This window comes from Rhinopithecus bieti, unplaced genomic scaffold (genome assembly GCF_001698545.2).
Source record: "Rhinopithecus bieti isolate Rb0 unplaced genomic scaffold, ASM169854v2 scaffold_34317, whole genome shotgun sequence".
Taxonomy (NCBI): Eukaryota; Metazoa; Chordata; class Mammalia; order Primates; family Cercopithecidae; genus Rhinopithecus; species Rhinopithecus bieti.
In genome coordinates this window covers 895,059-905,528 of record NW_016814779.1, presented here as the reverse complement: position 1 = coordinate 905,528, position 10,470 = coordinate 895,059, and the positions used below count along the sequence as shown (strand labels likewise).

Genomic DNA, 10,470 nt, shown 5'->3' with positions numbered 1-10,470 from the left:
AATCAGTAGCAATACTTTCCAGATTTCTTGCAAACAGGAAAGATCATAAATTTTCTTATACTTTAATAACACTTCCCCGACTCCGTTTAGCCACTTGCTTGTTGCACTTACCCAGAGAACTACAATTTCAGAACATAATAACAGCAATAATAATAATATCACTCATTAAGCTCTTGCTTAATATCAGTATTAGTTTGGTTCTAAGCACTTTGCATGGGACACCAAATTTACAAACTTAGCACAACTAAAGGAATCCAGAGATAGTATGCATTTAAAGATCTCATATTTGTTTATGAAAAAGAGATAATATTTAGCATTGATTTTAAGCATTTCTCTTTTAATCCTTACAACAATCCCATGAGCTTGCTGCTAATGTATAGATCAATTTCCAAGTCCTATAAGTTTTCCCTGAATTGTACAGATTAGGAAACCCAGTAATTCTCCCTCAGGTGTCATCGTTTATGAAATAAAATAAACAATGTGTGGAATGTAAATGTATTAATAAGATTCAACAATAAGTGATTCATACCAAATAAAGACAGAAAGGTGGCTAGCGAAACACATAATAAACATTCAACACTCCAAATCACAAACACAAAAGACACCAGCATTTCCTGTAATAATACATGAAAGCATCATTTTGCTTTTGTTTTGCAGTATCCCTGGCATTGTGCATTCATACTTTAGGTAAGCAATGACATTATGAATACTATATTTATACCTGAGGAAGCTTAGAACTTAAATATTTGCAAATACATCAGATGAACATATTGTTGCCAGTTGTTACTGCTATCTCATTTTCTTTTTATAAGAAGATGGATGCGTGAATTATAGTAATAAAAAAGCAACCATGCTTAAGTTAAAGGCTTTGCTTATGATTTAGTTTGTCATAATACACTGGTGTATGAAAGGAAATCAAATTATTTAACTGACTAGATTTTCTATTCATGCACAACTATTTCCAGTAAGCACTCCCATGAACTGTTTATATAGTATTAGAGGATATAATGAAAGAGCAGTAAAACAAACTTCTTTATCACTGCACTTAATAAACACCTGAAGTTCCCTAATGTGATGAACTTTCAGTAATAAATAATTGACTGTATCCACATTTTTCTGAAATCTGATAGACTGTGTCACCTTACACTTAGCCTATAATGGCGCTTAGTTTTTCTTAAATCTTCTCCATGTTTCAATTTAAAAAAAAAAATCAGTTCTATTTAACCTTGCGAAGATGCAAACTAGTGATAGAATGGATTTTCTACACTTGTAAGTACATAAAAAAGGGCATTCTTAATTATTCCAGGTATGTGTTTTACCTCAATCATTCCTTATGACCTGTAAGTCCTGAGAGCAAGGCCCATTCAGCCAAGAAGACATTATTTGAAGTCTTTTGTACATGAGTAAATTGTTTTCTGTAGTCAGATCCCAAGGGGCTTTGCAAAATTTCAGTCAGTCAGGTGAGCCAAGAGCAAGTACTACTTTCTATAAGTTCCAGTAATCTTTCTGGCCCTATGGAGGCATTTAGTTTATGAGTTACGCCTAAATACCCTAAGGAAATTGAAACTAGTAATTTCTTTATTTTGCTAGCATTGGTTCAGATCACTCACTATATTAATTCCAATAATTCTCCTTGGAGGCAGGTAAGTGGCAGCCTCATTAGTAATACTGCCCAGACAAGGACAAGAGGCTCTGTGGCCTGCCCAGGGACTGACTGTCAGGCAGCTGGCATCCAACACCTGACCAGGGACCCATCCATTGGTCCTGAACACACTAGCCATTAAAACCACTTCTTAATTGGCTTAAATGGGCTTGTTTATTTTCCACTTTCCTGTTTATTGAAGTAGAAGTGGAAACTGGCCTTCAAAGACCAGCCTATCAACATCTCCTTCCTTGGCTCGCCTGACCTTCAGGCAGTGCAGCTGCCTGAACTGAGTTAAAAATGGACTGTCAAGCTGGTTTTAATTTCTGCTGCTCTGCCTCCCAATGTCCTCCCACTGATCTGTTTATCACACCCTCTATACCCCTTGGGTGGTTGTTTTTCTAAGAGTTTTATGCCAGGACAGCTGAAACTGCCTTTCAAGGCTCTAACCTGCAAATCCTTCTACGCATAATCCTAGAGGACCTGGGAGCCAACACTAGGATCTCTACTGTAGGAACAACCTTCTCCCTCCAGGCATCCCCTAACCCACCCCAAGCTGACTCTCTGAACAGATCATCTCCTACTGGCACACCAAAGCAAGACAACCGTGGCTTAGTAACTTTGGAAGAAAAAATTCAGGTTTGGCTTCTTGCTCATGGGTTGTGTGGGCATGTTGCCTCTTTCCAGGGCTCCTCTGCCCCTCTGTGTGTTCCTATGCAGGACCGCAAGGAGGCCTCACAGGGATTATCTGCTGATCCCCAGCAGAATATAAAACTCTTTATCTTCATTCTCTGAAACCTCTTCAAAACATCCCAAACCCAAGATCCTCCCAACAGGGCTCTCCAGAAACTTCTGGCTCCGGAAATGACAATTGCTATCAATGATGCACGGATGGAGGAGTACCTAAGATCCTACTAATGGTTTTGTGTGTTTCTTGGCAAACTCCCGCTCAATTCAAGCTCCCTGCGCTCTGGGGCAAGGTCTAATTAGAAGAGTGCCAGGCTCACCCTTCCTGCGGAGAAAACGCATTAGTCACAGATGTAAGGGCACGAAGGATGCCAGGGAGCCAGGGAGTGCATGGGGTCGTTAAGGCCCTTCCTAAAATGCTAGGAGCCTTCGTTGCGGGAAAGGAAAACTAGATGTGACCGCGTGCAGCAGAAACCCTGAGAGGCAGAGTAGAGTTGACTGGGTTAGAGGCCGTAAATAAGTGCATAAATGATGCTCACTGAACGTTGCAACAGATTTAACCCAAGTGTTCAGGATGACACAGCAAAGCCTCAGGACAAGGAAATACACAGACCGCTTAAAGCTTCCCGCTGCTGCCGGGAGCAGCCTGAGTGTGAAAGAGCGGATGCTCGGGGAGGGGTCGCACTGAAGAATCAGGTTCAGGCTTTAAAGAGTCGTGCACCCAGAATTGAGGTCACAGTGGCTCCAGATCTACCCTGGAAGCAACAGGTGTCCGTACCACAGGCTTATTCTCAACTCCCTGCGGCTAGGCTCGGGCTCCCTGGAAGTGTAGGAGTTGAAAGGGGACCAGACTCTGGAGGGGAGGGGCGGGGCGCCGGCCGGGGAAGGGCGGCGCAGGTGGGCGGGCCTGGGCAGGGTGGGGACTGGACCTATAAAGTTCTCGCTGCCCCGGAGGCTATGCTACTGCTAGGAGCCGGCGCAGGGTGGTCGGGGGAGTGAGCAGGGTGCCGCTGGCTGCTGGGGTCTGCAGGTCACCGAGTCCCCAGGAGAGGGGACTCCTAAGAAGGCACCTGCCTGTGTTTCCCCGGCAGCTAGCGCGCCGGCCCCCGGGAACTCCCGGCAGGTGAGCGAAGCTGCGGCCTTGGTGGGGGCAGCAGGGTCTGGGGACGCTGCGCGGGGCAGGTCCCTTCCAAGTTTTGCGAACTGTTTAGTTAGTTTCAGGCTGTTGCTGTAGTTGGCGGCCTTGCTCACAGGGCTTTGTCAACTTGAGTTGCAGAGGCCGGTTCCTCCCCTTTGGCAAAGGAGTTCCTCCGCTAGTTCGCTCCCGCGACGCCGGGCATTTTAGGAGTCTCTGCACGACTCGCCTGCTTTTGCAAATCCGTCTCTTCTCGCCTCATTTTTTCCAGCGCTCAGGAAAGGCCGTTGCGCCCCGCGAGGGAAACAGAGCCGTTGACCATGGTTGCAACTGGCAGTTTGAGCAGTAAGAACCCGGCCAGCATTTCAGAATTGCTGGTCTGTGGCTATCACCCAGAGAGCCTGCTAAGTGGTGAGTGTCCCCGCTGGCCACCCTTCTCCTCTCCAAAGGTCGGTGCCTCTCGATCTACCGGGTGGGAGGGCTTTCGACTTCCTCCCCTGCCTCTATGTAGGGGGTGCCACAAAATCCGTCTGAGGAGACTCCTTTCCAAATTTTCTAACATCTTCTCTTCATGCTAGAAACAAAAGTAGCAAAAGTAGAATACCCGAGGGCTGCATCTTTCTAGGCTGGTGCCAGTAGGCTCTTTGGGATTAAGGTCCTTATCTTACATGATTGTGAAGAACACAGTTATGTGTGTTTTAGCAAATGTATTTACCCCTGTAATCAACATCACCCCTCCCCCTGAATTCCGACGCACCCATTTGCTAGGTATTTCTCACTCTGCCCTGACTCCAGGGAACTACTGATCTGATTTTTATCACTCCAAGTTAGTTTTGCCTTTAGGTAAGTGGAACCATAAAGTAGGTACTCTTTTGTGTCTGGTTTCTTTCCCGCAGCCTAATATTTTTGAGATTCTTTTCTGTGGTTGCTTAAATCAGTGTGTTCATGTTTATTACTGAGTAGGATTTTCAGTCTTGGATATACCCATTATTCCATTTTTAATGTGAGAAGGAAACTGTTGAACAGCAGCGGTGCTTGATTTGCTATCATTTGCAATTTTAACAGCAGTTTCTAAGTGAACACACTGCTCTGCCACTAGAGCTGTAAGAGCATAGATAAACTGCTTAGGCTCTTCGTGTTTTCCTCCTTTCAAGGTGAAGTGGTTGATGACCTAATTTATAGGGCCAGAACTCCAAAATTACATGAAGTGGAGAGGAAAACCCAGTAGCTGATGAAGGTCGAGTAGGCTTAGGGAGAGGAGCCAGGAGGGCATCAGCCTGCACCTTGTTCATTTGACTCTGTGTGGTGTGGCATCCTGCCAAGTGGTAGGATTCATTTGAGGAGTAGGTGACCAAATGCAAAGCTATCTCTTTTCCTTTCAGCCAATCTAATTTTATTTCCCTAGGACTATTTTGTTTTGCTTGGCTAAGAAAAACTACCCAACCAGTTATAAATATCCTCATGAACCTCAAGGGTCTTCTCTGTGTAATTTTTAATTAAAGAGGTTAAAGCTAAAATTGGGACCTACAGGCCACTCCAGTAAAGATTTAAAGACACAAATGTGATAGATCTTTAATGTAACTCTTCAAGCTCATGGACTTTAAACATAATAGCAAAAATTCTTTATTTTACAATACATGTATTCCTACAGTTAGAAAGTAACAACCCCTTAGTCCAAAAAACAAAGTTTTAACTTTTTATTCCAGAAGTAATAAATGTTTTCTGTAAAACAAAATTAGAAACCCCCCATGAGCAAGTAGGCAAGAAAGAAAAGAAAATCACCAATAATCTAGGATAATCCCAAGTAGATTTTTGATGCATAGTCTTTATGATTGTGTGTGTGTTCTGTGTACACACATGAATTTAAAGAAAAGTGGTTATATCCTATCCACTCTATTTATCTAAACCTTTATTTCATACATGAACTTTCATGAGAGCTTAAAGTATGCACTATATTACCTAGCTAGTTAACAGCTAATTGAGGTCAGCGGACTCTGAAACAAATACAAGAAAAAGGCAGACATGGTAGATAGAGGTAACCAATGTTGATATCTTGGTGTTTTTTTTCTACTGTGAATTTTTTCCTTCTTTATCTAAAAAGAAAACTCCATTTCTTACAGATTTTGACTACTGGGATTATGTTGTTCCTGAACCCAACCTCAACGAGGTAATATTTGAGGAATCAACTTGCCAGAATTTGGTTAAAATGCTGGAGAACTGTCTGTCCAAATCAAAGCAAACTAAACTTGGTTGCTCCAAGGTCCTTGTCCCTGAGAAACTGACCCAGAGAATTGCTCAAGATGTCCTGCGGCTTTCCTCAACAGAGCCCTGTGGCTTGCGAGGTTGTGTTATGCACGTGAACTTGGAAATTGAAAATGTATGTAAAAAGCTGGATAGGATTGTGTGTGATTCTAGCGTGGTGCCTACTTTTGAGCTTACACTTGTGTTTAAGCAGGAGAACTGCTCATGGACTAGCTTTAGGGACTTTTTCTTTAGTAGGGGTCGCTTCTCTTCTGGTTTCAGGAGAACTCTGATCCTCAGCTCAGGATTTCGACTTGTTAAGAAAAAACTTTATTCACTGATTGGAACAACAGTCATTGAAGGGTCCTAAAAAGGGAAAATATATAAAGCTTATTTCATGATTGGGTAGTAAAACTATTCAGCTAGTCAGCTAAAGTCATTTGTAGTTTGCCCCACCTGTCCTCAATAAGAAACCCCAAATGTAGTCCATTTTCTTTCTGTATTTCACATTCTTAGCAACTGTAGCTAACAGGCTGATTTTCTGGGCTTTCGAGAAGTGATCCGAAATAGTGTACATTTTCTGCATATATCCCATTTTTGTACAGAATTGAATGGGATGGAATAGGTAAGCAAAAATAGAAGTCCATTTGAGTTTTACATTTGATTCCACAATTTTGTTTCAGGTAGGCTTGGTAATAGACTATATAAACCAGATTTGCCTAGTTTGATTTTCATATGACTTTTTTTTCTGTAAGTTTTCAGGGTGATTCTTTAAATCACAGAATCTTACTCAATGATACTTAGCTGATCAAAACTTCCAGAAGCCCACACCACCAGTTCATGACTCAAATTTGAAGAGTTCTTAGACAGGAGGGTAGGATTAAGTAGGTGAGTTTAATTAAAGCTTAACCCTAGGTAAGAGTAAATGAGAAATATTATGGCAATAATGGAACTGCTTCACTGTTTCTTCATGACTTCCTCACTCTAATGTTTTAAAGAGGTGACGAAAGCTTGTGCTACCATCTCAGTAACCACGGTGTTGTTTTAGATGCCTTTAAAAGCTCAGTTTCCCTTGTTCTTAAGTGTCGAATATTGTCTTTAAACTAGAAAAATGCAAAACATTGAAATGATATTTTTGTGTGTAGTTGATTACTCTTCCACTGAGTGAATAATGAATACCTGTGAGGATAGGAAATTAGTTCTGAGATCTAGTCCCTCTCTGATTCACTTAGTAATCTATCTTCTTTTCAGTATTACATATGCTTAATCTCATATGAACCATTTCACCATGTCAGTATTATCTCATCTCTGGGCTTTTCTGGGAATTGAGGAATCTCTCCTTAACCCCAATTGTCAAGGGCAGTAGCTGTATACTACCACTTTGAATTATTGAAACGGGTCAATTTACAAAGTCTGCATCGGCTATGGAAATATGGTTTCTAGTACAGCCTAGAGAATGAAACTTACAGTCCAGATAACCATGCACGCACCCAGATTTTTTCCACCTTGGATACCTGTCACTAGGGAATAATAAAGGCCTTATTTTTTGCCTTATTCCGACTAAGTAGATCATTATCTCTTTCCTTTTTTATGTTAATGAGAGAATTTAGCTTCTACTCAACAATGTTCAATTCAGCAAGGCTTTCATATCCTTGCTGTGGCTCATGGATAAGGAGCTTTATTCAGGTTTCCTGCCCTAGCTATTAGCTCCATTTCACATGCTGGAGACTGGTGTAGGGACAGATGTATTCATCCTGGTGTTACTGAAAAACAGGTGTGATCCTGTTACTGATACTATAAGTGACCTAAAATGTCACTGTTCAAATTAGCAAGTGTTCTAACAAACTAAACTCTTCAAATGCTTGGAAAGATACTACAAAGCCAATCTTTATAGAATTGGGCCAAGATAAATCAACGTCGTTTTGCATGTCTGTTGTCAGGCTCCAAAGGTTCACTGTGTTTCTGCCGCTGTCCTGGAGTTGTCACCACTGACTGGGCAAGGCTTCTCGGGCATGGATGTAGAACTGTTGTCTTTTTTCCACTAACAGTTATCTTTGACTCTCTTGCCTGTTATGCTTACAAAATGGTGATGGCTATGGAGGCTGTTAAATTAATATTCCTGTTAAAGGAAATTAAAATTTGTCTATTTTTGACAATAAAGCATTATATATTTTTAATTATCTTGTCCTCTTTTTTTTCTTTTCCCTACTTGATGCAGTGGTCACAGGATCAGGACTGCAATTACAAGGGCTGTAACTAGAGGTGGCTCATTCCTAATAAACCTTGTATCAGAATTCCTTATGGGCCTGATAGAAGTGGGTTGTGCCTTCATCTCATTTGGCAAAATTGGGGTTAACAGTGAATGCAGCTATTTTGCCTGGTAGTAAAAACAGCCCACCAATTTTGGACCTGTGTAGCCTAACCCTATCTGAATATGAGTGGACTGAAAGGGAGCACTGGCTAGACTGGCATTGCTGCCTTCCACCTAGATAGACAAGGTGGGCAAATGGAGGCAAACCTTCGCTTCCAAAGGTGGAAGATTTGGGGTATAAATGAAGAGAAGGAATAATAGTCACTGAGGTTAAAGGAATTAATAAATGGACAATATAAGGAGGGGAATCCAATATTATCCCTTCAAAAGAGGATCAGAGCAAGTGATGATGATGTCTTCCAGCTCAAGCATAACAGATAACAGATGCCTGAAAAGGTGAAGCTATGTTTGCAGAGACTACTTTTGAAATCAGACAAGATCGAATGGAAGCCTACAAACTTGAGTGACTTCATTCTAGGAGACATATTTATACTATACAATGGACATGATTAATTATAAATGATTCAGTGAGATTCTAGGAGTGCTGCGGTATCTTTTAAGTTGTATGTCCTTTTGATATAAGGAATCCTTATTGGAAGATTAGGGTGGTCTTCAAATATATGTTGTGAAATATACATTTGGTCTTAGTCCCTATTTCCTGGTATAAAACTCTTGAACTACTTAGAGTCTTCAAAGTGTTAAGTGTCTTTTGTAATGCTAATGTTGACTGATGGCTGGATTCCTCCAGGTAGCTTCAGGATGGGGCTTGGTCACCAGAAAGACCAAGGCTGTATTAGGATGTTGGGACTTTGAGCCCCAACACACCCTCACATCCACCTGGAAGGAGAGAGGGTCTGAAGATTAAGCCAATGGCCAGTGATTTAACCAGTCTACATAATTCTACATAACAAAGCTTCCATAAAAATCTGAAAGGACTGAGTTCAAAACACCTTCTGGATAAGTGAACACTTGGAGGTTCCTGGAGGATGGTGGGCCTGGGGCAGGCACAGAAACTCCTGTCCCTTCCCACATTTCTTGCCCTGTGTATTTCTTCACAGGCACTCATCAGCATATTTTCTATTAGTCTTTATAATAAATCAGTAAACATAAGTGTTTCCCTGAGTTCTGTGAGCCGCTGTAGCAAATTAATCTAATCCCGGGGGGAGTCATGGGAACCCTAATTTATAGCAGGTAGGTCAGAAGCACAGGTCAAGCAAGCTGGGGCTTGAGATTGGCATTGGAAGTTGGGTGAGGGGGACACTCTTGGGGACTGAACCCTTTACCTGTGGTGTTTGAGGCTATCTCTAGGTAATGTCAGAATGGAGTTGCATTAGAGGATACCCAGCTGGTGTCAGATGCAGAATTGATTGCTTGCCTGGTATGTCGGGAAAACCCACACATTTGGTCACAGAAGGCTTCTGTGTTCATTTTTGAGTGAGAAGGTATAGGAGAAACCAAGTACGATTTTTTTTCCTTCAGTGTTCTCAGAATGGGTAAAGGAGGTTGTTTTCAATAACCGGAGCAATAACAACTTTTCACAGGAAATGAATAAGTTGAATGCATACACATTGAGCATAAAAATCAATTTCAGGTTGATTAAGGAATTAAATATGAAAGGGAAACTTAGAAGATGGAATTTTCATAATTTTGACATGGCGGGAAGAACTCTTAAATAAGATGTCAAGATGCCCTGAAACATCTCTTTTTCAAATAATCCTGTAAGGAAGATAAAATTAAAACTCGGGAACTGGAAGAAAGTGTTTTCAACACATATAACTGAAAAATGGTTTGTAACCAGAATACATCAAGAATTCTTGCAAAGCAATAAGAAAAACACAAACAACCCCCCAAAAATACGTCGTCAAAAGCCCAAATAGTCACTGTATGGAAAAGGAAGCCAATCTGGCTGATAATTATATGAAAAGATCCTCCTAATTAGTAATCAGAGAAATTCAAGTTAAAAGCAATAATATCAATATAGACATCCACATTAGTAAAAATAAATTGATAATTCCAAAAGTTGATGAGGACACACACAAAAAAATCAACAAGTCAATATATGTATTTGGCATTATTTTATAAAATTGAATGATAAGTATATTTCGTGGACCAGAATATCAAAGAGTGTTCTTCAAACTTTTTTATTTTTTTGGAGAGAGAAAGTCTTGCTCTGTCACACAGGCTGGAGCACAGTGGCGTGATCACAGCTCATTGTAGCCTCTATTTTCCAGGCTCAGGCGATCCTCCAGTCTGAGCCTGCCAAGTATCTGAGACCACAGGCGTGCACCACCACACCCAGCTAATACAAAAAAATCAACAAGTCAATATATGTATTTGGCATTATTTTATAAAATTGAATGATAAGTATATTTCGTGGACCAGAATATCAAAGAGTGTTCTTCAAACTTTTTTATTTTTTTGGAGAGAGAAAGTCTTGCTCTGTCACACAGGCTG

At 41.1% G+C, this 10,470-nt stretch overlaps 1 protein-coding gene across 2 annotated transcripts; it reads left to right on the top strand.

Moving 5' to 3' along the window:
- Positions 1-3,264: 3,264 nt before the first annotated feature.
- DDIT4L (DNA damage inducible transcript 4 like) lies at positions 3,265-7,882 on the top strand. Of its 2 annotated transcripts, XR_001881525.1 has the most exons (4): positions 3,265-3,452; positions 3,736-3,875; positions 5,585-6,593; positions 7,646-7,882. XR_001881525.1 is itself a non-coding variant. In XM_017852377.1 (3 exons), the coding sequence occupies exons 2-3, from the start codon at positions 3,785-3,787 to the stop codon at positions 6,073-6,075; spliced, it is 582 nt and encodes a 193-aa protein (XP_017707866.1). In that variant the 5' UTR covers positions 3,265-3,452; positions 3,736-3,784; the 3' UTR covers positions 6,076-7,882. The 2 variants fall into 2 exon arrangements, 1 of the variants encoding a protein (XP_017707866.1); XM_017852377.1 differs by having other exon boundaries at positions 5,585-7,882.
- Positions 7,883-10,470: the final 2,588 nt, after the last annotated feature.

Bases quoted from the DNA above. Each gene is read 5' to 3' on its own strand.
- DDIT4L (XM_017852377.1), top strand. From the start codon at position 3,785: ATGGTTGCAACTGGCAGTTTGAGCAGTAAGAACCCGGCCAGCATTTCA. The intron at 3,876-5,584 runs GTGAGTGTCCCC...CATTTCTTACAG, and splicing joins CCCAGAGAGCCTGCTAAGTG to ATTTTGACTACTGGGATTAT.